The sequence below is a fragment of the Gymnodraco acuticeps genome, unplaced genomic scaffold (genome assembly GCF_902827175.1).
Source record: "Gymnodraco acuticeps unplaced genomic scaffold, fGymAcu1.1, whole genome shotgun sequence".
NCBI lineage: Eukaryota > Metazoa > Chordata > Actinopteri > Perciformes > Bathydraconidae > Gymnodraco > Gymnodraco acuticeps.
The window spans coordinates 374,027-400,949 of record NW_022992351.1 but is presented as its reverse complement, the minus strand read 5'-3'; the positions used below and the strand labels follow the sequence as shown (position 1 = coordinate 400,949).

At 42.0% G+C, this 26,923-nt stretch overlaps 2 protein-coding genes across 6 annotated transcripts in view; both read right to left on the bottom strand.

Annotated features, from left to right (window-relative positions):
- Window positions 1-18: 18 nt before the first annotated feature.
- Window positions 19-21,191, bottom strand: mybpha (myosin binding protein Ha). Its single transcript, XM_034208857.1, has 14 exons — window positions 20,966-21,191; window positions 19,274-19,465; window positions 18,958-19,014; window positions 18,452-18,586; window positions 17,881-18,048; window positions 14,535-14,623; window positions 14,232-14,427; window positions 13,730-13,869; window positions 13,032-13,191; window positions 9,977-10,113; window positions 3,817-4,003; window positions 3,375-3,431; window positions 852-889; window positions 19-719 (listed from the first exon to the last, which is right to left on the bottom strand). The coding sequence occupies exons 1-12, from the start codon at window positions 21,165-21,167 to the stop codon at window positions 3,403-3,405; spliced, it is 1,692 nt and encodes a 563-aa protein (XP_034064748.1). The 5' UTR covers window positions 21,168-21,191; the 3' UTR covers window positions 19-719; window positions 852-889; window positions 3,375-3,402.
- A 362-nt stretch (window positions 21,192-21,553) lies between these two features.
- Window positions 21,554-26,923, bottom strand: part of LOC117541982 (neuron navigator 1-like) — a 95,424-nt gene continuing 90,054 nt past the window's right edge. For all 5 annotated transcript variants that reach the window (XM_034209378.1, XM_034209379.1, XM_034209380.1 and 2 more), the window contains 7 exons: window positions 26,155-26,420; window positions 25,895-26,046; window positions 25,733-25,804; window positions 25,419-25,624; window positions 24,919-25,037; window positions 24,618-24,806; window positions 21,554-24,049 (listed from right to left, as the gene is read on the bottom strand). In XM_034209378.1, the coding sequence (XP_034065269.1) occupies window positions 23,954-24,049; window positions 24,618-24,806; window positions 24,919-25,037; window positions 25,419-25,624; window positions 25,733-25,804; window positions 25,895-26,046; window positions 26,155-26,420 (1,100 nt within the window). In that variant the 3' untranslated portion in view covers window positions 21,554-23,953. The remainder of the gene's footprint in view (window positions 24,050-24,617; window positions 24,807-24,918; window positions 25,038-25,418; window positions 25,625-25,732; window positions 25,805-25,894; window positions 26,047-26,154; window positions 26,421-26,923) is intronic.

The window sequence follows — 26,923 nt, the reverse complement described above, 5'->3', positions numbered from 1 at the left end:
GAGTGAAACCAGAGTATTAATTTAAAGGGTCAGTTTACCCATATTGCACAAAAAACACCACATAACACTGGTGGCAATAAGGCATGCTTATCAATTTGGTATAGGCTAAAATGTACAGAGATTGAGAGATATCAAACATATTTGGACTCCCTCTATTATTCCTTTAGTGTAATGGCACAGATGTTGCAAGAAAGAAAACACTTATCATTCCTCACAGGAACCGGATTTTTCCACACAATCAAAATGGCACCTTGACACCCCTTGAAAGCCCAACATCCAATGCTTAGCAACATTTTATCCATCCTAAAAGTAAGTGTAGCACTGTGTGAAATGTTGGTAGAAATGCACACATGTAGTAAAATACAATTTTATTTTTGTATTAAACATCCATACAGTCATTGCAGTAGTATGTCTAAGGATTCACTGTAAATGTATATCAATATATACTGTAACAAACAGCAGATGGACACAGGCAGAACAAAAGGTTTTAAATATAGCCTTACACACATGTCACCAACTTAAATAACATACAACAATTGGCAAACTGGGATGGGTTGTGCAATGTGGGTCTTCCCCAAATACTGGGAGGAGTGGGTGAGTCGGGATGGGTGGGGGTGGAAATAGATATGTAGATGTTGGTATGTTGTTCTGTCCCTTTCTTCAGTATGTACACACTGCTGCAGAGGCAGCCACGGCTCTCTATCACATCCTCAAACAATCTGAACAAGATAAGAGAAACACATAGAAAGGGTTAGAGGGACACACACACACACACACACACACACACACACACACACACACACACACACACACACACACACACACACACGCATATAGAAATGTACACTCACCACATAAGACCTGGACTTCTGCTGGTCCTTTAAACACACTGGTGGAAACATAATTAAAGCGAGAAGAGAGTTAAATAGGGTCATGGGGTGTAAAAATCACCTCAGACAGGAATGTGTGTGTGTGCGTGCGTGTGCGTGCGTGTGTGAGAAAGAGAGACAGAAAGATCCAATGTATATTTTCCATTGAAGATTATCTGGCTTGGTTTCTGCCCTCTTAGACCTTTCTCCCTTCTTCTCACATCACTCCACACTTGCTGTTGACTTGCAGTAATGTGAGGAGTTTGGCTGTGTGCCGAATCATCTGGAGTAACTTTTAGAAGCTGCGGAGTGCTGGCTGACATCACCCCTCACCCCCACCCAAGGGTGCAAGCTGCGTTACCTCTCGTTTTCCCCTTGAGGCCCCCCCCCCCCCATGTACGGCTGTGCCTAATGGGACTGACACTCACAAACGTGATCTTGTCATGTATACGCCGCAGTTTACACTTAGCATGAAAGTGCGTCTTCGGTAACGTGATCAGAAGTGGACAGCTGTAAATACAGGTGTGAATGCATCCATCCACATCAACCATGCATTAAGATCTGGTCACTTGAGCAGCGTTGGGGGGTGGTCAGGCAGGCATGTGACCCCATTAGAGGTATAGTGTGAGAACACAAGTGTCCCTGACCGTACTGAAGGTCATCGTTGTAGTTGGCATGTAGCATAGCAACTTCATCGGTTTATTTGCTGATATCGAGAGAAGGAGTTGAGACCCTATATTTGAGGTTAATTCCCAAAATGACATACATGCTTCCTCTTAATGCTATATTTTATTTATACATAGTTTTTTCGTTCTGAAACTGTCAACTAAATATACACACAATCTGAATGTAGACTTTCAGTAATAGTGTGTGTTTACAGGAACTCAAGTTTGAGTCTGGTGATATTTATATTTTTCTAATCGTCTCCAGATCCCACAAAAAGACCAAAAAACAAATAAAGAATTAATTAAGCCAACAATATTGTCTGTGACGTAAAGCATGATACATCTTATTTCCTTGTATAATATATGCCATTTTGGGTTTTTGTACAGAAAAATGTAGTTTTCTGAAAGTCATTCCATCAAGCTGCAGTGAAATAATTAACCCTCCAAATCTGACAGAATATCACCAGCCTTATCTATCAAAATATTCAAACTGATTCTAATATTCAATGACATTTAAACCAAACATCACTTATAAAGGTGACTGTTTATTCTGTAAACAAACAACAGTTTAAACTCATACCTACTTAAAGAAAAAACACATTGCCTAACACCGCATCCTTCTCCAAAAGGTTCTTTAAAGGCCTCGCACTTATTTATTATGGACAGGTTTGTATGAAAATATACAGCTCGCAATTTGTAAATAAAATGATTTAGAAAGAACAAGGTAGAAATTAAAATAATGACTAAATTACGTGGACACTATCGTCACGGACTAATCACACTAAAGCAGCTTAAAGAGTACATGAAATAAAGGAGTTATTGCCTGCTTTTAACTTATATGAATTTATTGTAGTGAATGGCCGACTTCCATTGTAGTCAGGACCAAGTTATACTTAAATGTTGGTTGCTAGGTAGAGAGGAGACACACAGAGAAGAGTGGAAGACAGAGGAACGATATGAGCAATCTAAAACATATTATATCATTTAATTGGCCTCTTGCTGACATGTTTTCAATGTACAACAGGCATGGAAAGAGATAGTGTTTCACAGAGCCGTAAAAATAACCTGTGGTATGTCCTTTCCACTAAGATAAAACCATTATCCTTCACTCTTTAACGACCTTCAACTATCCCAGGCATCCTTTACCTACATGTTATCTGTCTCATCACTTTCCTGCTCAAATGCCTCCTCCCTTGTTCCTTCTCTTTGTCTTTTTACCTCTTGCCATCCTTTCCCACCACTCCATGTGTTTTTCACACTTTAATAAGGCTTCCCTTGTCAGCAGTTGAAATGACACTGTGAGCAAAGCCTCAGTGAAAGGCTACACCACAGGAGCATTTCAACAGCTTAAATCAAAGGGCCAAACCCCAAATGTGGTTGTCTATGATTGACTGTATAAATAGAAATGTTAACGCTGTAAAAACAGCAAATTTGGAATTTCTCTATCACTGATAATAATCTCTGCCACATTACCACATCCAAAAGTAGGTGTCACAACATCCAGAACAAGATTTACAGAGGAGGAAGGTGGAGAGGAGGGAGGAGAAGTGGGCTCACGCACAGTAGAAATACAGAGGGCAGGACGGAAGGACAAATGAATCGCAAGTAGTTTTGATTTTAGACGAGGAGTTTAAGACAATGCAAATCATAAATGTCATACATGCATGAAAACAGAAATGAGCACTAGCAATAGTAACACATGATTACAATTATATGTGTAATTAATTATTAAAGAACATTTGAGAAAGATATATAATTATTGAATGTGCTTCAACTAGTGACATATGGCAAATATTGTCACACTCTTGCACAGGAGTGGATATTTCTCTTTGTTGCTTACCTCTGGAGGTTTTGGTTTATTTCCCCTTCTACTTGCCAGACTCTGCCTGAATAATTTCTGTAGGGACAGGAGTATGCAGTTTATTAATGTGTTTTAATTGAATTAAGTTGTGGTTGTTATTGCAGTTATAATCTGGATGTGAGGAAGCTGGAATCATCAACTAGTACCAATAATAGATTCTCCAAATGAGACACATTTTAGAGACTGTTTGACATTTTGTCACTTAGTGAACTCTTGACACCAATTGTCCTAAAGCTAAACAGCTGCTGGTTTCAGATTTAAAATTAGCGCACATCACAGTGGTATCTTCTACTAAGTGTTGGCAGGGAATTAAACTAGTGTATTTCCTTACATGTTGAATCATTCCTTTAAAGAGAAAGCTGAATAGATTTGGCCTGTATACACTTAAAACAGTGTCCTTCATGTGTGTGTAGATACGTACGCTTGACCTCCAGCTTGCAGGAGACGAGGGCCTCTCCCTGGGGGTTGATGGCTCTGCAGGTGTATATGCCGCCATCAAAGTTGCCGGGTTTACGGATCTCCAGGCAGCAGATTCCCTCGTTAGTGAGCTTACGATACTTGGGGTCGTTACCGATGATCATCTGATTTTTCAACCACTCGATCTGAGGCTGAGAAGACGAGGGGAGACATTTATCAACTACAGTGTACAGTATTAAGCTGAAATAAATGCATGTAGGATTTTGTTTTGTTTATTCTTTATCTTGGCTATTGATGCCATTGTACAGTTTTCAGACCTGTTTATAAGAACTGCTTTGTCATACTTTAACATGGAGTAAACAGGTCTTTCAGTCTGTTGTCAACATGTCTTCCAGCCAGCTCAGACAGTCTGTGCTGAGTGGGACAGTTTGGTAGTAATATTGGAGTAATACAAGTCTCCTCAAGTATGTGCCTCTTTGGGCTTCAGTGACAGTCCTTGCATGGATTTCCTCACGGTCCGGCCTCATGCAAGGTGACTCTGCCTATTAGATTTCAGGTCAGCCGATGCATTCAGAAGGGTTTGTATCATTCCTTCCTCAACGATGTGCAAAACCTTTTCCTCTATTTAAAGAATATTTGTTAACTCACATATACATTTAGATGGTAAAGAAGGTCAAACAGTCTCTGACTAAGTAGATTATTCTCTGATGGAGTAATAACTTTTAGCTGATTTTTCAAATCCAAAGTGTAATACTAAATTGAATTTACGTCTTTAAAATGAATAGGCAAGTTTGAACTTATTCAGGGAAGTACCAGGATGTAGATTGTCATTTTAAAGCTGTTGAACTTCCATCCATCCATCCATCTTCTCCCGCTTATCCGTGGTCGGGTCGCGGGGGTAGCAGTTCCAGCAGAGAGCCCCAAACTTTCTTTTCCCTGGCGACATCAACCAGCTCTGACTGGGGGATCCCAAGGCGCTCCCAGGCCAGCGAAGAGATATAATCCCTCCACCTGGTCCTAGGTCTACCCCTTGGTCTCTTCCCAGCTGGACGTGCCTGGAACACCTCCCTAGGGAGGCGCCCAGGTGGCATCCTAACTAGGTGCCCGAACCACCTCAACTGGCTCCTTTCGACGCGAAGGAGGAGCGGCTCAACTCCGAGTCCCTCCCTGATGACCGAACTTCTCACCTTATCCCTAAGGGAGACACCAGCCACCCTGCGGAGAAAACCCATCTCGGCCGCTTGTATCCGCGATCTCGTTCTTTCGGTCATGACCCATCCTTCATGACCATAGGTGAGGGTAGGAACGAAAATGGCCCGGTAGACAGAGAGCTTTGCCTTCTGGCTCAGCTCCCTTTTCGTCACAACGGTGCGGTAAAGCGACTGCAGTACCGCTCCCGCTGCTCCGATTCTCCGGCCCATCTCACGCTCCATTGTTCCCTCACTCGAGAACAAGACCCCGAGATACTTGAACTCCTTCACTTGGGGTAAGGACTCATTCCCTACTTGAAGTGGACAGTCCATCGGTTTCCTGCTGAGAACCATGGCCTCAGATTTGGAGGTGCTGATCCTCAACCCAGCCGCTTCACACTCGGTTGCGAACCGATCCAGTGAGTGCTGAAGGTCGCAGACCGATGAAGCCATTAGAACCACATCATCTGCAAAAAGCAGTGGTGCAATCCTTAGTCCACCGAACTGCAGACCCCCTCCCCCACGACTACGCCTCGAAATCTGATCCATGTATAATACAAACAGGATTGGTGACAAAGCGCAGCCCTGGCGGAGGCCAACCCTCACCGGAAATGTGTCCGACTTACTGCCGAGGACCCGGACACAGCTCTCGCTTTGGGAGTACAGAGATTGGATGGCCCTGAGTAGAGACCCCTCACCCCATACTCCCGCAGCACCTCCCACAGTAACTCCCTGGGAACTCGGTCATACGCCTTCTCCAAGTCTACAAAACACATGTAGACCGGATAAGCGTACTCCCAGGCCCCCTCCAGGATCCTTGCGAGAGTAAAAAGCTGATCCGTCGTTCCACGACCAGGACGGAATCCGCATTGTTCCTCCTCAATCTGAGGTTCGACAATCGGCCTGACCCTCCTTTCGAGTACCTTAGAGTAAACTTTCCCGGGGAGGCTGAGTAGTGTGATGCCTCTGTAATTGGCACACACCCTCTGATCCCCCTTTTTAAAAAGGGGAACCACCACCCCGGTCTGCCACTCCTTCGGTACTGTTTCCGACTTCCACGCAACGTTGATGAGACGTGTCAACCATGACAGTCCCTCAACACCCAGAGCCTTCAGCATTTCCGGGCGGATCTCATCCACCCCCGGGGCTTTGCCACTGTGGAGTTGTTTGACGACCTCAGTGACCTCCCCCCGGGAGATTGGTGTGGATCCCCCGTCATACTCCAGCACTGCCTCTAACATAGAGGGCGGAGTTGTCGGGTTCAGGAGTTCCTCAAAGTGTTCCTTCCAACGCCCTAACACTCCATCAGTTGAGGTCAACAACGTCCCATCCTTACTGTACACAGCTTGGATGGTTCCCTGCTTCCCCCTCCTGAGGTGTCGGACAGTTTTCCAGAACAACTTTGGTGCCGCCCGAAAGTCCTTCTCCATGTCTTCTCCGAACTTCTCCCTGCTGTTGAACTTATATTTTATTAAAGGTCACCTATCCACTTTTTCATGTCTTTTATACATAAACATGTGTCCCCTCTGTGTAAAGAGATTCTGAAAGTTTCAGGAAAAAAGATTTGCTCACTTTTTGTCCTGATCCATTTATATAAAAACCTGTCTGAAAATGAGCTGATCAGATTTTGGCCACTTTGTGATGTCATAATGTTTTTTTGGCTTGTGTAACCATTAGCCAATCACCAACCAAGGTAACCCCCCCACCTTATCACCTGAATCTCATCCTCGCACCATTGTGTTCTTTTTAACCAAATATCTCGCAGAGGGGCGTGGGGAGTGGCTCCTTATTTTCATACGCGGTTCCCGTTCTAGCTCCGTGCTTGCGCTCTTCTGGTTCGGAACCGTTTTTTCTTTTCAGCCCCCGTTTTGTTCACCCATAGCCCGACTGGTGCTGCCGCTGCTGCGTCCGTACTCGCCATAAACTGTTATTGCTCAGGTTGATCGCGCCCCTGCCCCTGCCCCCGCCTCCGACGTAAGCATGACGTATGCGGTTCTTGCTTCTAGACCGACCATTTTTTCGTGCTTGATAAGAACCGGGTTTCGGGGAAAAGAGCCGGTTTGGTGTGAACCGGCCCTGGAACCGCGTTGGTGTGAAAGGGGCAACAGATAATAAGCACTTTTGAAACAGGGCTAAAACAGAGGGGTTTATGGGATACTACAATGGGTGATATGTTTGGTATTTCGAGCCAAACTCTTCAGAGACGTGTTTTGTATATATCTGAGACCTATAATATATTGAGGAAAAACAGTATAATAGGGGACCTTTAAATATAGTAGTTAGTTTTGATTAAACTAAGCTGGGCAAACAATGTCAAGGGAAAATTAGGGTCGTATGGTGATTTCTCCATCTCCATTGCCCTCTCTGGTGGATAAGGTGGACGGTAATGAAAATGATTGAAAGGTTTTCCTCCTTGGCATCACACCATGTACTACATATTTGAGCTTTTGGCAGCGGGGAGAAGCTGATGTTTCTGATGTTGTTGCAAACCAATACCTCAAAAACATGGTAATGCTGCTACTGCTGTTTATCTTGGCAGAGCTGCATGTTCTACATGAGGTCAACAGTTAACTCTAAAATATATGATGAAATTAGATCATAGTTTGGATATGTGCATCAATGCATCAACACATGGAATCAGGCATCAGCGTGCAAAGGCATGATGATTTATGGAGAGGATTTTGATGCAATGCATTTTTATCCCAGCTAGCGGCACTTCTCTGTGGATCGTAATAGGTCAGTTGTGTCTGCCGTCTGTCCATCAGACCGAAATACAACTTTGGCACAAATAGTAAAGGTCCCCAGAAGATGATTCCTAATAAAAATACCAGCTGCATGGGTTACTTTGCTTTGGAACCAATACGAAAAATAGAGGCCAAGCCAATCCATCCCCTCCTCTCTCCTACTATTACATCTTCCTTTATCTCTTTCCTGTGCCATCATATTTCTATCTTTGTACATCCTTGTGTGTGGGTAAAGGGATAGTCATTCATACTGATAACAGCGCTGCAGTCTGGATGGATGGCAGGAATAGTAGCTTCTGTGATACAGCGACATCTCTACTTAGCCATTACAGAACAACACACCTCTTATCATTGTCTCTTCTTTGTCCTCCCTGTTTATCTGTCCTCTCTCCATTATCTTTAACAGCTTCACATGTTGTCTCTGCCTTTGAATGTGACAGGCAGCTCTTTACCAGACACAGCAAGGCCACTTATCACTATAAATGCCTTTCTGCTGGACCTGCCTCTGCTGCCCTTATGGGCTCTCACTTTCAGCCAGAGCTCATAAACACACATGTTATAACACAAGTGATATTAAATATGATCAGTGTGTTTTTACACAGCTGCCACAACTCAGTTAACTGCTAGTTCACAAGAACAGACACTAAGAGGAGATATTTGACACCTATTAGATGTCCACTTAGTGTTGATGGCTCAATTAGTCAATCTAAGTAATCAACTCCTCAGTGTATGCTATGTTGACAGAGAAAGTTGTTCTTCTTTTATCCATAATCAACATTTGACAGTGATGTAGTCAGTGGTGATGAAGAAGTACAAACTACTTAAAAAACGAAGTCTCTGCCTCTAGGCTTTTGTACAGGCCCAGTTTCACAAACCAACCAACTCATGCAAAGCTTTAGTACCAGAACCAAGCTGCTACATGCAATAATCTCCAAGTCAAACTAGGACTCGACCCACAGTCCTTTACATTTCAGATTCCACAGCTGAGTGGCATGACTCTATATCAGGTTGTGTTTGATTTGTCTCAAATACATTTGCAAGGAAAGTTCAACTGCTGCTGTCCCTGCTGAGAAGTCAAGGACAGCGAGGACGCACCACGGCTGGCAACCTAAGCCGTCTGCGTCAGGCAGACAACTGTAAAGATATGTTTAACCAGAGCGGCAGCCGCCAAGACAGTGAGAGACATACTGAAGCTTCACATAGACATACCAGTGCAAGCCTTAACCCGCATCTACAGTGGATCTTTATAGCAGCGACATTAATAACTCATGGAAATTTTCTCATGCTTTAATGATCGAGGATCCCCAAACAACCTTCGAAAAGGTAAATATGAAATACCTAATGTTGTATCAGGCAACAAAATACCTAATGTTGTATCAGGCAACTTCGTACAAAAATATAAAACAAGAAAAATACCAACAATACATGATTCTTCCAGAAGTTTCTTCAGCCCCCTCCTCTCTATGTTAAAATGCTATCTGTTGGCATTAGTTATCAGTCAGGAATACCAGGAATGTCACTGTGATCCAAGACATAATACACTAATAAGATATACTATAGAGCAGTGCTTCTCAAACTTTTTTCAGTAATGTACCCCCTTTGAAACATTTTCTCAGCCATGTACCCCCTGACCGACCACGGACATTTTTGATCGAAAAAGCCTATATAAATAATTACAATATAGTGATGTTCCCTCAGTGTGTGATTTATTAACTCCTTCGTGCATGCATTACAACAAACTAAGGATATTTTCATCTTCATGCATGAAAAAAAATAACATAAGGAAAAAAAATTAAAACAGAGTTTTCCATGGAGTTTTTCAACTGAAGTAATATATGTTTAACAAACCAATGAAAACAATTATATATTATGCAAAACTATAAAATACAATACACACATTTGACATGTTTATATGAGGACCCCCTTGGTGGTTATAGGAATATTTGATATACAATTGTGTTTTCTATTTAACTTATTGTTCTAAGATTGTTTTTGTAATATTTTTTTAACCTTTTTTTTTTTTTAAAGTCTCACGTACCCCCTGCAGTCCCCCAACGTACCCCTAGGGGTCCGTGTACCCCCATTTGAGAATCACTGCTATAGGTGATGGAAACATGAACTGCAACCTGGAAAGGGTACAATAAGAGTCCTTGGAATGATGCAGAGGGATCAATGGGCTTCTGGGAAACATGCAGTGTGTGTACAAGCAGTGTGTGTGTGAGTGTCTGACCCTGGGGCTTCCACGGACGGAGCACAGCAGCTTGGTGGTGTATCCCACCGTGGCACTGCGGTTACTGAGGGGGGTGGTGAACTTCGGGGCCTCACTGTAGTCGTGCTCCAGGTACTCGGGAGGCGTGTAGGCAATAGCTGTGAACAAATGGACCAACAATACGATTGATTTTTATTGTATTTAGGTATTTTGTATTATTCCTTTTGTTTAATTTGTATTTATTTATTTCAAAATGGTATGACTCATTGGCACTAGTTTTATATGTATTGTTTATAACATTTTGCAGGTCAACCCTCTTGTTTCCGGGTTGGGCAGGGAGGGATGTTTTAAATAGACTTAATTATACTGTATGTCATCTGTGTCAACTGTATGACTGACGAATATGCCCTAATATATAAAGTAGTTCAAAAAGAGAATGATTGGCATGGGATAGTTTTGACTCTGCAGCAGCTGCAGCCATGTGGCACGCAAGTAGTTTTAACCTCAATAGGCTAACAGTGGTGCTTTGGCAGAAGTCACTTTCCCTTTTGTTTTCGAATTTCTGCTGTTTTCTCGCTCTAATCACTTCCGCTTTCCCACGCTGTCAAAACTCCTTAAAATTCCCAATTCTGACATCGCTATTAACCCTTAGATGCATAAGTGGGTATTTTTTGACCCGGTGAGGTGGTTTTCTTGAAGTATCTTTGTAATTACATTTTTTTATCATTTCATATTCCAACTATTCCTCAAAAAACATGTTTTGGATATCATCCCATTCAAATTTTAATTAAAATGTTATACATTTTAAGAAATTGTAGTTTTTGTATTAGTACCTCAAGCTTCCATAAGTGGGTCAAAAATGACCCGCATGCATTTTCTATGGAATCCTATGGGAACCTTTGATTCTTATCACCTGTGGCTATCAGGAATACATTCACTGTAGGCCACACAGACTACATCAGAAGTGACACCTCTCAGGAAGATTATTTTACACAGCAAGATCTGATACCTGTCAGTATAATAATAATAATGATAATAATAATACATTATATTTTTATAGGGCTTTTCAAGGACTCAAAATCGCTTTACAGTATAAGGGAAGGTTAGGGTGGGCGGTATAGGACTATCAAACTTGATCAACCGGCATGGATTGATGGGCTATGATGAGTAGACAAGAGGAGAAGAGATGAGTTTTGAAAAGGGACTGGAATACTGTGAGGGTCTCAGAATAGAGGAGATCTTTGCATCAATATATTCAAATGTTTTTTTTCAAAATGTAAAAAAAAATTATAAAATTATAAATAGTGAAAAGTTAAATAATAAAATATTTCTAGTGTGAACCAAAATATAATACTAAATATTATACAAGTGATTTTTCTTAACCAAAATGACAAAAATGGCATAAAAACACATATTATTCTAACACGGGTCCTTTTTGACCCACTTATTAGACCCTCCAGAAAAACGCGATTCTGCGATCGCAGAATTTACCGCATAATCAGCAAAATGGCGCAGATTTTTAAAAAGCCGCATATTTATCAAAAGGCCGCATAATCCCCGCATTTTTCCACACAAAGTTGAGAAAAAAAAAAGTTAACTCGTTTTGACGATGCGCGACGTCATCAGCTCGCGCATCAAAGAAAGTAAACAACACCGTAGAGTGAACGTGTGGAGCTCACACGAGAGTTTCTCTTCACCAAGATGAAAAAATCGAATCCATCTCATTTACCGACGAACATTTCTGCTAAAGACCGGGCAAAGCAGTACCCCGATGTCTTGCATGAAAGTGGGGGGAAACTATTCTGCACCCCGTGCAACTGTGTGTTGGAGCGTAAGAGAACATCGACGGTGACGACCCACTTTGATTCATTCAAAGATTCGAAAATGCTTTCTGCTGCTGCGGACAAGAAAGCCAAACAACTCACGTTCACCGAGGCATCGACCTCCAAAACCCTTTCGAGGGTTGCAAGAAACGAAGTGAGTAGCCTACAAGATCGAAGCTGGTCAGATAACGAACGAGTAAATGAAAACAGAATGAGGCGGAGAAGTGTGTGTGTGTGTGTGTGTGTGTGTGTGTGTGTGTGTGTGTGTGTGTGTGTGTGTGTGTGTGTGTGTGTGTGTGTGTGTGTGTGTGTGTGTGTGAGTGTGAGAGAGATTAAAATAGCCCAATTGCTTTTACAATAAATAAACATTGAATGTGTTTAATTGAATAGTAAAGGGGTTTAACGTTAGTGGCAGGTTGTGTGTGAGAGAGAATAAATAAATAAGACAGCCCAATATTTATTTTTCCCGCATATTTCGCAACTTCCCGCAATTTCACCGCATAAAATCACATAAAACCCTGCATGTCTGATCGCATAATCAAGGATTTTAGCCCGCATAATCAAGGATTTTTGCCCGCGTTTTTCTGGAGGGTCTTATGGAAGAGTGTAGGGTCCAGTCACTCGTGCACTAAGGGTTAAGCCAATTATCTTTCAAATCCACGTTCCTCGAGCCAGTCTCTCAATACTGTTTTTTATGTCCATCCCTGTCTCTTTATCATACTTTTGAATGTGTTCATAGGGAAAATACCAAATGCCTACTTTGGAAGAAGGTAGGCATGCATTCATAAAGGTGGGGGGAAGGGATAATCATACAAATGCAGGGATAACACCACACATTTTCAGACCTAGCAAGCCTTCATGGTGTCGAACCATGTTCGACACCATGAAGGCTTCATGTTTACATGAAAAGTGACACAAGAATTGGCTCAATTATCAAAAGTGAGAGAGCGAGAACATACACAGGAAGAGTAACATTTGCTCCGCCAGCTGTCTTAATGTTGTCAGAGCCTCTTAAAAGTTATTTCAGTAGCTGTTGGACGCTAGCCAAGAGACCTACAGTACCCACACGATTGAAGCAGTGCCATGGTCATTTCCACTCCTCAAGTCTTCACTTTAAACACACACACTCTAGACTCTCTCACACTCACTGCAGCTCCTTCAAGTCCCCACTTGTACTGCAGCCTTGTCACTAAATTATCCATCATGTCGACACATTTCCCTAAGAAGAATTAAGGATTGAAGAAGAAGATCACCTGTCTTGTGGATTGTGGCAACCCCCTTTGTGACAACGCTCATCTCACTGATGCCCACTTGGTTCTCAGCGAACACTCTGAAGATGTACGAGTTGCCCATGATGAGGTCTGATACGGTGACAGTAAGCCTGTGGTAGTGCTCCAGCACCGAGAACCATTCCTGCAAGTCGAGACAAAACAGGTGTCCATTTTAACACAGCACGAACCGAACATGTAACTTTAATTTGATCGGTTATCATCATTAAGCTATCAATTAACCAATCATTAGCCTGACATCTTTAGATAGAATATTATTTCCCTTGATTTCAGATTTGTTTTTGTATTGGTGCAAAAACAAAACAGCAGTGACTGGGGCACCACATTAATAAGAAAGGGAGAGAAGTACCCTAAGACACATACAAAATGATGGACTAATATAATTAATAATACAAATAATCTTTATAATAACATCTTGAAGTTACTGTCACTCAAACAGTGTTTAATGATTAAGTCGGTCACCAGCAGTAGTGGGAAGATCAAAACAATTCTATAAAATGAATGCATGGAATAGCCCTATATTCAGTGAATGAAAGAATTTACAACATGTTACATCAACACTTAGGCCGTAGGTATCTATGGTGGGACTCCTGTTAAACTCTTTGTGTCTAATATACTTTTATTTTTGCAACCTGTGAAATGTATGTTCAGATCGGCCATACCCCGGTCTTCCTGTCAGACTTCTGGACGGTGTATCCCGTGATCTCTGTGTTGCCATTGTCCTGGGGGGGGGTCCATTCCAGTGCTGCGTTGAAGCCCCAGGCGTCCACCAGCTTCACACTGGTAGGATTGCCGGGCCGCTCTGAGGAGACACGAAAGTACTTAGAAAAGATTAAATAATAACCAGTGTGTTCCTCGAAGCACGAAAGGTGCTTGCTCCCCAGATCAAAATTAAACCATATGTTTGTACGCTAATGCCTCTAACGTGGGGCTAGACAGTTAAACAGTAGCAGCTTACAGCCGTGTCGAAGGACATAATTGTTAGAGGTGTGATGTGCTTAAAATTTCTTGGAGCGAGTCACGGGTCTTCAACAAGCTAGCAGCATGAACTGCTGAGTAGATTCAATGTGGAGGTCTGAAATAATTCCACATTTACACCTGTCCAAAGCACTCACATGTGCCTCCATGTGTGTTTGATTGTAAACGTAAGCATGTGCGACTAACCCACAATCTGAAGGACGATGGTGGATCTGTCTTCAAAGCTGTCCACTTTGACCGACATCTCGTAAACACCAGAGTCGTCCCTCTCTGCCGTGCGGATAAAAATGATGCTGTCCTTGTCACTGTTCCTGATGTTGACCCTCTTTGTGTCCAACGGCTTACCGTCTTTAAGCCAGGACACCACAGGTTTGGGCTTTCCCTGAGGAGTTTGAAAAAAAGAGAAGATGCAACGTAAAATCTGTGGAGTTTTCTGTGCATTTTATTTTTGATGGTTTATACAGGTGTTGTTTAAACATGCTTGCTTACAAGAAAGGGGATGACCATGTTGATCTGCTCTCCAACCTTCCTGACACAGCAGGCTCTGAGAGCGCGTGGCATGCGGACCTTGGGACGTTCTGAAAAACAAGATATGTTTATCCACTGCATCGTCCATCATCAGTTTTGCCTAACTTTTGATAATGACATAATTAGGACAACTACATACATAAATAATCCACTTAACCACCTAAGCTAGGTACAACATGTACAACATATCACATGTTGTACATTGCTTGCTGGTAATGACCAGCAAGCAATGTACAACATGTGATATGTCCACTTCCATTTTGTGTCTTCAAAGTGAGGTCATGTAAAACAGGTCAACAAGACATAAATAGACCAGACACTACGAGGCGAAGCTGACAAGAGAACATGACTTGTTATGACAAATTAACCTCATGAGTTCATACAGGTTAAAAACTTATATAAAAATCAATTTGAATTGTTTTGATAGTATATTTTGGGGGAATTCCAATGATCAGTTTATCAATAAACAGTAAATGAATACTCAGCTTTTCGATATTCAATTCATCAGTACATTTTAAAGCTAAAGTGCTCAACATTATCTGGTTTAAGCTTGTATGCAAATAAATAGTAAATTAAACATCTTTCAACTCTGAAGGACAAGTTCCCACTAGTTATTAACATTTTTGAGACTAAATGACAACACTTCATCCAAGAATCAACATCTGTGTGGTTATTTCCAATCCAAAATAAATGAATGTCCAAGGAAAAAGTACAGTATCTGGGCAGAGAGGGGCAAAAGAGGAAGACCCAGCATCCAGCAGCTCTTAAAATAGCTTAGGTGATGAGAAACTCAGATAAACCCCCACATGTGTTCCCCCGTGTCTTGCACAAAGAAGCAGCAGGAAGATGTCATCACTTTCAAACTGATTGGAGTGTCACATTTAAAAACACTTAAGTACAACACTGTAAACAACCAACTTATTTGTGGAAACTGTTGGTTACCATAGCTATACTGTGGATATAATGAAATGGATGCAATGGCACCGTTGTTGGGACTGGAGTCATTTATATTTCCAGTATTCTGGATGGCAGGGTGCTAAGTATCAGGGAATCGAGAAGCATGTTTCTGCTTAAGCAGCAAATGTCTGGAAAGCTCTATGGGCTTATTGGGTACATCAAACCAAGCGGCTGACCTCCATTAACTCGCTCACCCCGCTCTGGCTTCTGTTCCTCCTCATCCACAAAGAATGTCCTCATATGCCAATGCATCTTTCTAGGCCCCTTCTAACGAGGTTTCTTGCCTACTGTGTCTCATCTTCCTCGTCCCAACATTTGTCACCATATCATTGCTGCAGGGGCTGAGATCCGGCTCCTGGAACCCTCTGCTCCCAACAAGGATCATGTCAGCCTCCAGATTTGGCTCAAACAGTAATCCCTGCTAATCAACACACTTCCCAGCAATGCCCGAAAGTGTTACTGGAATTACAGCATCCAGCGGACAGCTAGGGCTCCTGCAAACAATTTGTAATCTGTCTTTGTCTCTGGATAAAGTGTCTTTGCGGGGGGCTTTCAGCACATGCAGGACAGCGTGTCTTTATAAGAGGCTTGTACATGGAGATGGGGGCCTGCTCAGGACAGTCTGTCTGTGACACATAGCTGAATTAACCCCCCAACAAGCCACCCTGAATCCATGAATTAGGCTCATGTGTCGCTCCCCTCAGTTGACCAGCAGTTCAGATGCCATGACCGTATTTCTCCACTTAAGTTTCCTGTTTGTCCTCAGCAGTTTGAACCACAACCAGGAAATACCCTCAGGGACCAATCTGCCTTTCTGAAAGTGGATAACTAGAGCGTGTGAGATCAGGTCCGCTGCACTACGTCAATGTTAGTATGTCTGTTAGCGCTGATGGAAATATATGGCTCTAGTAACAAAACTAACTTCAGCTTTAACGAGGAAAGACGAGGTTGACGGGGGTCACTTCATTTATTTTTTGGAAGATTTTACCCTCAATGACAGAAAGTAAAGGAGAGATGACTTTACAGGAGACTCCATGTGGGTTTTGAAGCCATTAGCTGCACTTCTTAACATAGACCTGTATAGAGTAGATTGGCAAATATCTATCATCTCATTACAGTGACTTTGAAGTGAATTTTTAAAAGGGCATAATGAGAACTTAAGAATCTTTTTTTATTGCAAGACATAAAAGAGACCACGCGACAGCTAGAGCTACCGCTATAAATGTAGGAGAAAAAGTGACAGTGGGGTCACACTGACAGGGATGACGTAAAACAAAAATATGGCTGCCAGATGGCTCATTAGCCAAACGTGTTCCTTCCCTGACTCAGTCTTCCATTAAATCATCTTGAAGACAGATGCAGCAGAACCATTTTAGAGCAGACAGTTAACCACCGCAGCATGTTTAAGGCTTTATGCAAGAGTGCAACATATCCTGGCTATAGAAGATGAAATGCTTTTGATCCTGGTCTGGATCAAGTTATTTTCTTTGGTCAAGTTTTATTGCGTGTACCTAATATGTACATAAATGTTCTGCATTTAAACATTAACCTGTCAATTAATGTTAATAATGTCATGCAAAATATAACTGATGGTTCTGCTATCCATCATGCTCTGCTAAAACAAAGTTTACGTTTATACTGGTGAATTAATATTTATATATAAATGTTTATTGGTATTTCCTCATATTGCTCTCGCTATTTGATTCAATGTGTTCCATGTTTAGTTATTCTATCTTATATTATTCTTATGAAACACAAGTGCTATTTATATAAACTTTACCATTATGTATTATCCTTGTTAGCATGTTGCTACTGATTTTCTTTAAAGGAAAATGTGTCGAAACTTTGAGTACTTGACCTTCTTATTTGTGGTGTCAAACATATAACTGAAGATGCGTGTTAAGTGCAAACAGGATTTACAGCTAATGATAGGGCTTGTCTGCACCTGTGGGATTTATGTGCATACATCTGTGCAGTCCATCTTAGTTAATATCACTTCTACCTCGTCGCCTGCCACATGAGCACTTTGTGGATGGGTCATAAGTTACAAACACCAGGGAGCATGTGATAAAGAGGTTCCGGACAGACATCTAAAAAATGGTGTTTACATCAGTGAATGGGAAAATGTGAACACATTTTGGGAGGGAGATTCTGTAAGGAATTTCAGAGCCAATTTAGTAACGTGATCAAAAATGTTTTTTGACATTTTGAGTGCTTTTGACACAGGTACACCTATGTTGAGCCCCACACATAGAATATAGGTCACAGTTGGGGCTGTTTGAAATACTCTTTTAAGTAGACACTTATAAGTGGTCTGCTGTGCAGTTGTGAAACATTGGTTGCTACTTACCACCAATCTCATGGATGGGCACTGGCTGAGCGAGTGTCCCAGGTTCACTGCGGCCGGCGGGGTTGACAGCAACCACGCGCACATGCAGCAGGTCACCCGTTGTCAGGTTATGGATGCAGAGGCTGTTAGCGACGGTCAACTCCTTCTGAGCTACAACCCAGTCTGTTGCTGCAGGGAAACACAGTTATTGTTTTGTTTTCAGTTCAGTTTGATCGTTGAAGTATACATGTAATAATACCTCGATGCCAACATATTAATTTACTTTGACCTACAATCTCAAACTGTAAAACATCCTTTAATGGGGCATGTTAATTGGTTTATCGCCTGGTGACACAACTTACAACAACCTGCCCATAAGAAGTTCACTTTGGCATCCGTGAGGAAATCTCAGAAGGCATGCTGTCATCTGAGCAAACGAGCGCTTCTAAAAGCGGTGTGAGGAGATACTGTGACAGCCGGTGAAATGCTGCCTGCCGTATACGGTCTGGACACGGCTATGAGTCTATCTGCCCTCTGACACTCTGGGGACAGGTGCAGCCTCACAGACAAACACACAGATACACAGACTTACTTCCATCCTTGCAGTACTCGATGGTGTATCCGTCCAGGCCAGAGTCTCCGATGGTCTGTGGCTCGTTCCATTTAATGGTGAGGTTGGTTTCGTTCACATCTTCCACAGATACGTTAAGAGGAGCACTGGTGGGGACTGAAAGAGGTTTGAAACAGTGGAGAATAATTATAGATTGAAGTGGACAGTAAGATTAAAAGGATAACATGAAAAAAAATGCTCACACACGCTTCATTCTACAGCATGATTATGCATAGGGCTGCAACTTCTGATTATTTATATTATCAATAATCTGCAGATTATTGTCTCGATTAAGAGATTTATCATTTAGGGCAATTTTCCATTAATAATTTCCTAAAACACAAGGTCTTCAAATGTATTGTTTTGCCAACAAACCTAAGAAATAATCAGTTGATCGTTTGCACAATTGCTGAAACCAATTAATTTTGTGGCCTTTTTGCAACAACAACAAAAAAAGAACTTTGTAGTTGTGTAAATGTTGGTGTTACCTGCAGGAGACGGGGGTGTCGGGGCCTCCACAACTACAGCGACTTCAGCTGGAGCGGCTTCAAATGAGCAGAATTTTGTTTTAGAGACAAAGACAGGAAATAAAGATAAATATCCAGAGCATATTTCCCATATAGAAAGAATTCAACCTGCAAATGCAGACTTTGACTGAACAATAAATCAGGAAATGAAAAGTTTTGTTAATAATCCACTGGGCATCACAGATGTGCAAAGCATGAGGGATAACAGATCTCAATAAAGCAGTGTATTTTGTGGTTGAGTAGTAGTGTTATTGTCTCTTTGGTGGTTTATGTTTACCATCTGTGGTAGCATCTGCAGCAGGAGCATCTGCAGCAAGAGAATCTGCAGCAAGAGAATCTGCAGCAGGGGAATCTGCAGCAAGAGAATCTACAGCGGTAGCATCTGCAGCTGGAACATCTGCAGCTTTAACATCTGCAGCAGGAGCGTCTGCAGCGGGAGCATCAGCAGCAATGGCACCTTCTTCAGTAGCTAGCGTTAAAATGCCATTAAAAAGCCAATTAGTGCCTTACATTATGACATTACTCATGAAGGAAATCAATCAGTCTCACGTCAATCTGAAAAGATCAAGATACACTACACTGACGCAAGCAGTAGGACAAAGCAGTGAGGCTGAAGCTATTCAATGACAATAACATACACACCATGTGAAGTGCACAGTGGGACACCATCACACACATCATGCACTACAGCTTGTGTCTGTGGACCACCTGTGGTGTGTGTTTACCCTCAGTAGGAATCGTTGAGTCAGCTCCTTCCTCAGTGGACTGGCTATGGCATCAGCTGAAGTTAGGGGTTACATGTTAAGGTTAGCAAGCAACCAGCAATACCAGTCACTCGACAACATCCACCACTGATGTATGTTTCATGCAATTTGTGCTGCTACTCCTTCCTTGAAATGAATGGCCAGAAAAGGGTCATTAATAAGTTAACACAAGTGTATTAGATGTTATGTTGGTCGGTAAATAAATGTACAAGAGATCCGGGAGGACAATTCACTAATGTCGTCATTGGTATTTTTCTCTCTTCAAAGTTTTGGGAAAGTGTTTCATTCCAGTTTTCTACAGGTTAAATATTGTCCTCATTTGCAAAGCATCAATCACTGATAACCAGCATTAAGAGACAGCCATCTGTATGCCTACTTAGGGATGTAAGACATTTGAGAATATTCAAGATGCCCCTTGAACGATGGCTACATTTCAACAAGTACCAGTCTAGGGTTAAGAGTGATGAGAGCTGTCTCTAGTTGTGACTAGTGTCTCACCACATTGCTGTGTGGGCAGTGAGTTACAGTCTGGAGATGATCATCAGGAGTCAAAGGACTAGAGATTTGTTATGAGGAAAGTAGTCACAATGCATTCATCCAGATTAACAGTTCCACTAAAATGGCTAAAGAAGTTCATTAAAAAAAAAATCCAGTGATTGACCTTCAGGATGGCTGTTTACACAGAATCTTGGAAATTCAATATTTGTAGACGATTTCTTGTAACTCAGACAACTTCTGTTTTTTCATCAAGTTTATTTTCAAACTACTCGTATATTTGCTGAATATCTCACAGAGATAGGTTCATAAGCCTACTATACAAGAAAATAAAGTTAAATGTGAAATTCTGAAAGCCCAATATTTACGTTAATTAATTTCTCTTTACGTTTGTCTTGTTAATACCTTTCTGTTTGTCCCTTTCCCTTGCTCGGTTGTTTTTATACTGAACTGTATTATATTATCTGACTTTTTATTCGTTAACACAAACAAGTATTAGCTTTATCATCTGTGCTCGTAAACTTTAAATTGCAAACAAGTAATTCAGTAACTAGATACATAATATTACCCACAGTCGATTAACGCTTGTATGCTGTGAGCTCGCGTTTCATATCTTATATTAGTCAAATTAAAGTTAGTTTAGCACCAAGCATTCTAGGTCAGGTGGGATTTCCGCAGTTAGCATAGTGTTTACGGTCCCAGCAGGGTACCTGGAGCGCCTCCTTCAGCAGCGGGGGTCTCTGCGGCGGGGGCTGCTGCCTCTCCCTCGGCTGCCGGAGCAGCTTCAGCCGGGGCAGCGTCCACAGGTGGAGCCTCTGCGGGGGCCGGGGCAGGCTCCGGGGCGGGCTCAGGTGCCTTTTCGGCCGCCTTCTTAGCCGGGGACTTCTTCATGGGTGCGGGTTTGCTTGGCATCGTGCTGATGGATAGTCCTCTGTGTTAAAGTGACTAGGGGGGTCTTCACTAATATATATAGCGTCAGGGTTGGGGGGCTTGTAGACAACTCCACCCATCCTCTGACTTGTAATACCCCCTCCCTACTTGAGTCAAATCCTCATCTCTGTTAGGCATTCCATGACCTACGCAGTCAGGACAAACCCTGGCTTGTTTAAAAAAAATCAACGCGTTTCGACTTAATTCAGAATAATATGTGCATTGAACTACTGTCAAATCACATGTTGCTATGATAAAAATGACCATATGCTCATTGCTTCACTATACAATGCTCATACAGCCCAATTAAATGATCACACACAGGATTATAGCGTCCCCTGGTGGATAAACACAGCGAAGACAGGTAGTGATGTGAAGAATGGCATGAATTTATTGTGTCCATTGCTCAATGTTAGACATATGGGATTTTGATGTGTTTATAGAGACATGCCAAACAACCACAGTTAGGCCCCCTCTTTAGCCAAGTGCTCCTTCCCCCTAAAGGAAGACAATAAAACAACAGGATTCTCGTTTTCTGCATACAGGGGCCATGCCTTCTCTTAGATCTACACGTTTCAGTGATTGTTGTCGCAGATGCACTGACTATTTACAGTGTTTACAATGTGATGTCATGTATAAAAGAAGGAGAAACATTTACAAATATTTGCATAAGAAAAACAAATCTGCTCTTAAAAATAATGTGGAAAGAGGAAGCAATCCAGTTAATAAAAATCCCTCCCAGGATAGGGTAAGTGTAGGTAGGTCCAATGAAACAATACTTTGGGATAACAACAGGGATACATGCTCAACATTACCTCCCCAGGGTTATATCTGTTCTTACACTGCTTCTTCAGGCAACTCCACAAAGATGTCACCCATTTAAAATGGTGTCAAATCGCACAAAAGCAGTCCAGTCATGATACACATTATCATCTATTGCAGACAACACAGATATCATCTTAACAAACAGCTTTCATTGTTACTACCAGCCAACGGTCAACATCGATAACCCACTTTCCATCAAAATGTGGGCATCAAGGTGACGACATTAAAGTGACATCAGAGTAGATGAGAGGAAGTGGTGATGTTTCCTCTAAATCGAGGCCTCTGTGTGGTAGATTAAAGCTGCTCCGAAGCAGCTTGAGGCCAAATAGTGTTTCAGGCACAGATAGACTAGGCATCATGTCTCAACTTTCCACCAGCACCCTGTTTGGAGAGTAGAGGGACATATGGCAGGTACTTCAGAGTGAAAGGGGCAGAGGGCTGAGAGGTTTAGGAATATCTATAATACATACAGTTTCCTCCTCTTAAACATTTTCTTATGCTTTCTTCCTTTATCACAAGAACAGTCAAGATGTGAGCAATAAATACTCTCTGTAATCTAGTACTCTAACATATATTATGTGCAAACAAACAAAGGAAAGCAACAGGAGGAAGCAACTTAAAAATTAGTTTCAACCTTTCTTTCCCCCAGCCCTTACTCTTACAATAACTCTTCAAACAATGCATACAAAGGAAGGTCTTAAAAATGTTATAAAAGTATAAAGAGGAAACTGAATGAGGACATTTCTTTTAGATTCCTTTCAGCTGATGGCAGTTTTTTTTTTAATGATGTTCTCCATTTCCCCTTGGTGATGAATGAACAAAAACAGTGTCTCAATGAGTGTAACACCGATAACGCAGGTGATAGTTGCTGTATATAGATGATAGTGGAAGATGAGTCAGTATATAAAATCCTACAAAATCAAGATTTTCAAAGCTGTATCCTCATCTGTCACAAGAGAAGTTTTTGTTTCAAACCAATCTCTAAATACAGAGTATACGCAAACGTAGCCAGAAATGGTAGGCTGTACACTAGATAAACAAGCAGTTGAGTCTGTGAGTTAAAAATACAGTTTGTTGAGTAGGGCCACGGAAGAAAACCATTGGCTACTGATGTTTTTTCCTTTACAGACTGACCCTAAAACCAATTCATCATTTCTATTAATTATTCACTCATGCATGTTACTCTTACAGCTTCACGGTTTTGATATTACATCCATGAATGACAGAATGACTGAACTGAAACGAATATGTTAAATTATACCAAGCACCTTTGTTAAGTCAGAAAGCACACCAGGAAAGCACTGAGGCAGGAGTAGAGGCTGCCACCTAGAGGATTTACTACTGAACTGCATGATTCCTGTTTAATACACGGTCACTGACACAGCCTCCTAAAATCCAATTACCACAAGTAGAAAATAAAGTGCATTTTTGGCTGTGGTCGAGCGATGATCCTACTTTTGGAAGAAATCAGAGTTACTTATAAGGTGAGTTTCTTTGTAAAGACTTCAAAGAAAACCAGTAACAGTAAGCACCAATAGTTTGTGGTGAAAGTTGTGGCAAAATAGCAATAAAATAAAAGAATGGGTCCTGATTAATGGGATTATAGGTCATATTTTGCATCATACTATTCCGGTTACCATGCACTTGCAGAGTCAACAACATCCCATCGGGAACAAATTGAGGGCAGAGGAAAGACAAGTCCCTCTCATGATCATCACAGCTTCCTATAAAAGCAGTTGAATTGTCTTTCTGATAGCAGGGCAGAGCAAACCCTTCGTCCATAATCTCTCTCTCTATAGATCCTTTACATTTATTGTTGAAGCTGCTCACTGAGCAAACTATTAAGTTACTTATTGAGTCTTTAAAGTCTCATCGGGATCGCACCCGATGTGTCGTAATAACGTCCATAGATCTTTAGATTGACTGACAGTCGCTTGTTATCCTCAGAGTGTCGTCTGCAGACTGGGATCCAGACAGCCTTCCCGCTCTGGAGACTCGATGTAGTTTGCAGACTCCTGGAGCTTCAGCAGCATGGCCATCTGGATAGCAGGAGGAAACAGATTCATTAATAGTTTTGTTTTTACAGAGATTTAGCTTGGCATAGATGAACTATTTCTTTGAATGCATCCGAGTCGTTATGCCAGATAAGAAACCATTAAAAACATTCTTTTATTTTGAGGGAACTGTTTGGCTTGTTATTTTTACGGAAAATAGTGAACAGCCCATCATAATTGTCTGGGACAGCTTAAACTGGTTTTATTGTCCAAACAACAAAACCAATATGAATTCAAACTGATAGAAATCTGATCAATTTTGTATTTATTTATAGAAGGATACTAAGTGGCAAATAACTGTCTGGGTCAGTTCATTTAGAATCTTTTCAATTTTTCAATTTAGCAGGGCATTATACTGCCAATGCAAATGAGCTAAGCCGTAGTTGATCTGCTTTTCATTAAGCGCTGCTCAGTTCAGTCTGTCATCACACATTTTTCCTAAATAGTTTGCTGTTGATAGACTCGTTGACTGTCATCTGACATCAGACACCTCATACCTATGCCTCCCCTGCTCTAACTAGTCCCCCCTCTCAACAGAAACCTAATATATTACCAGTGGGTCTGACTCCAGGGTGCTGGGTGGAGGTGTATCTTTGGGGGCCTTCTTCTCCTCACTGGCTGGACCGATGCTGGGGGGAGGTAGGTGAAAGAGCTTGGACTGGTCTTGCTGTGCATTGGGCCAAGGGAGAGTCCCCCTCACCCACTCCACTGGATCCTCCCATACTGCCTTATGCCCGTGCACCTGAGACAGAAATACATCGTAAGACAACATGTAGAGAGGCACAGGAAGGAACTGCTGGTTGTTAGCACTAATGTTACACTTTGGAGGAGACAGTTTCTGTATGTGTGCTCACCTTGATGCCATCTTTGGATCCCTCCTGCAGGTACGGTATGATGGAGTGGTTCCACAGGTCAATGAACCACTGCCTGAACTCTGACACTGACACTGGGCATGACAGGAAGAAACAGGGACCTGGGGGAGGCAGCATTTCATGGTCAGTGATTTCATGTTAAATGTTTTCTTTTTGATTCACAATAGGTTGTTATCCGAGATTAGCGCTCTCTCAAATAAAGGTATAACAAAGCAGGGTGTTGCATTATTAAACTTAATAAAAAGTATAATGCTGGCACATTCTTAAAACCACAATGCTGAGATGTGTTACCAAATAATTATTTTGTCAAAAGTACACATTTCTCAATTTGTTATTAATTAAAAGAAATATTTTGGTAAGTACACAACACCAAAATATATCACATAGGTTTTTTTTGGCCATTGATGATGGATTTTTTTTAATCAAATGCAGAAATATTACATATGATACCTTTAACCGACCCTGTGTCCACTGTTTCTCACCTATGAGGAAGTCTGAAGTGCTGTGTTTCTCCAGGAAGGTGTGGAGGTGGTACCAGAGCTGAGGGATCCAATCCAGTACGCGGAGGAGAGCCTGGTGGCGTGCGGAGTCCTGCTCCTTCTCCTGGTACGCTTCCACAGCTTTACGGTGCAGGTATCTCACCAGGAAGCCGTTAGCAGGTTCCACATTGTTGGAGAAAATGACCATCCTGTGGTCATATGCAAGAAAGTTTATTTTTTACTTCATATGGTAGCTTCATTTTGTATTTTAAAGTGTATCAAAGTAAGGTTAAAAAATGTTCTGCCTTTGTGCTCACCTGAAGCTGAGGTGCAGACTGTGGTTAGAGGTCATCTTGGCAGGCTGATTGGTTGTCCCAATGATGTAAGGACTGAAACATCAACAAAGGAAATTATGTAGCTTCATTACATTTTATTTCAACTCTTTAAAAAACATTCTGTAACTGTCTGATCTTACTCACCATTTGTGATACTTGCAGGTGAGTGCCCCGTTGACAAGCTCAGTGAGGCTAGCTGGATCACTGATGTCATCTATAATAACAACCAGCGGCAGTTCTCCTACAGTCTCTCTGTCTATCTGATTGGCAAGCTCTGACAGATACAACTGCAACTCCTATGACAGCAACGACAATACATTTACATTTCCTGTGAGTACAAATCCACATTTGTTTAGAAAAAAAGACAGCAAGATAACATCAAACAATCCTGAGTAAGGTGCTACCTTCTGTGACTGACGATGCATGTTGAAGGTGACGGCAGCGCTGCTCCCGAGGAGGCAGGTCTCGTGGTCGGCCTCAGACAGGTCTGTGCGGCTGCGCTGCAGGAGGTAGTGGGCCAGGCGCTGAGCCAGGTAGGTCTTCCCTGTCCCGCTGGGCCCCGACAGAACCAGACGCCTGTGCTTCAGCAGCAAGCTGATGTAGTGCGACATCATCGGTTTAGGAATCATAGTCTCGAAAACCAGTGAGTCAACACATTTCTCTCTGAGACCTAGAGAGAGGCAGACACAAGGGACAAGAAAGGAGAAACAGTTGGATTTCAAATTGTAAAAAAAAACATACATTTCATATTTTAGCCCTTTATTTAAAGATTATGTGCAGGGGTGCACATCACTTTTTTGCCCTGGTTCTCAAAAGAGCACCTGGAGATGTTGCTTGGTGCTCATCCTTAAAATGAAATAAACCGTAACTTTTGAGGGGGTCTTGACTTTATTTGCCAGACACACGGCACTGAACACACATGCAGAGGTGAACACAGAACACACATGCAGAGGTGAACACAGAACACACATGCAGAGGCGAACACAAGACAACATTAGCACGACCAGTAATCCTACAAGCTGTCATCACTCCCCTCCTGACTGTTCTCCTCACTGTCTTCCTCTCTGTCAGACATGGTAGCTGATGATGTAGGCCTACTTCTTTCTCTCTGGTTGAGTCTGCGATTAGCTGCTTGCATCCACAAGTCAACAGCTGGGTTTGGGTCGAAAGTCT

Excerpts from the sequence above, each read along its gene's own strand:
- mybpha (XM_034208857.1), bottom strand. The coding sequence starts at position 21,167 with ATGCCAAGCAAACCCGCACCCATGAAGAAGTCCCCGGCTAAGAAGGCG. Across the intron at positions 19,015-19,273 it reads TGCAGATGCTACCACAGATG|CCGCTCCAGCTGAAGTCGCT; the intron begins GTAAACATAAAC and ends GCTCATTTGAAG. Across the intron at positions 4,004-9,976 it reads CCGTCCGTGGAAGCCCCAGG|CCTCAGATCGAGTGGTTGAA; the intron begins GTCAGACACTCA and ends TCGTCTTCTCAG.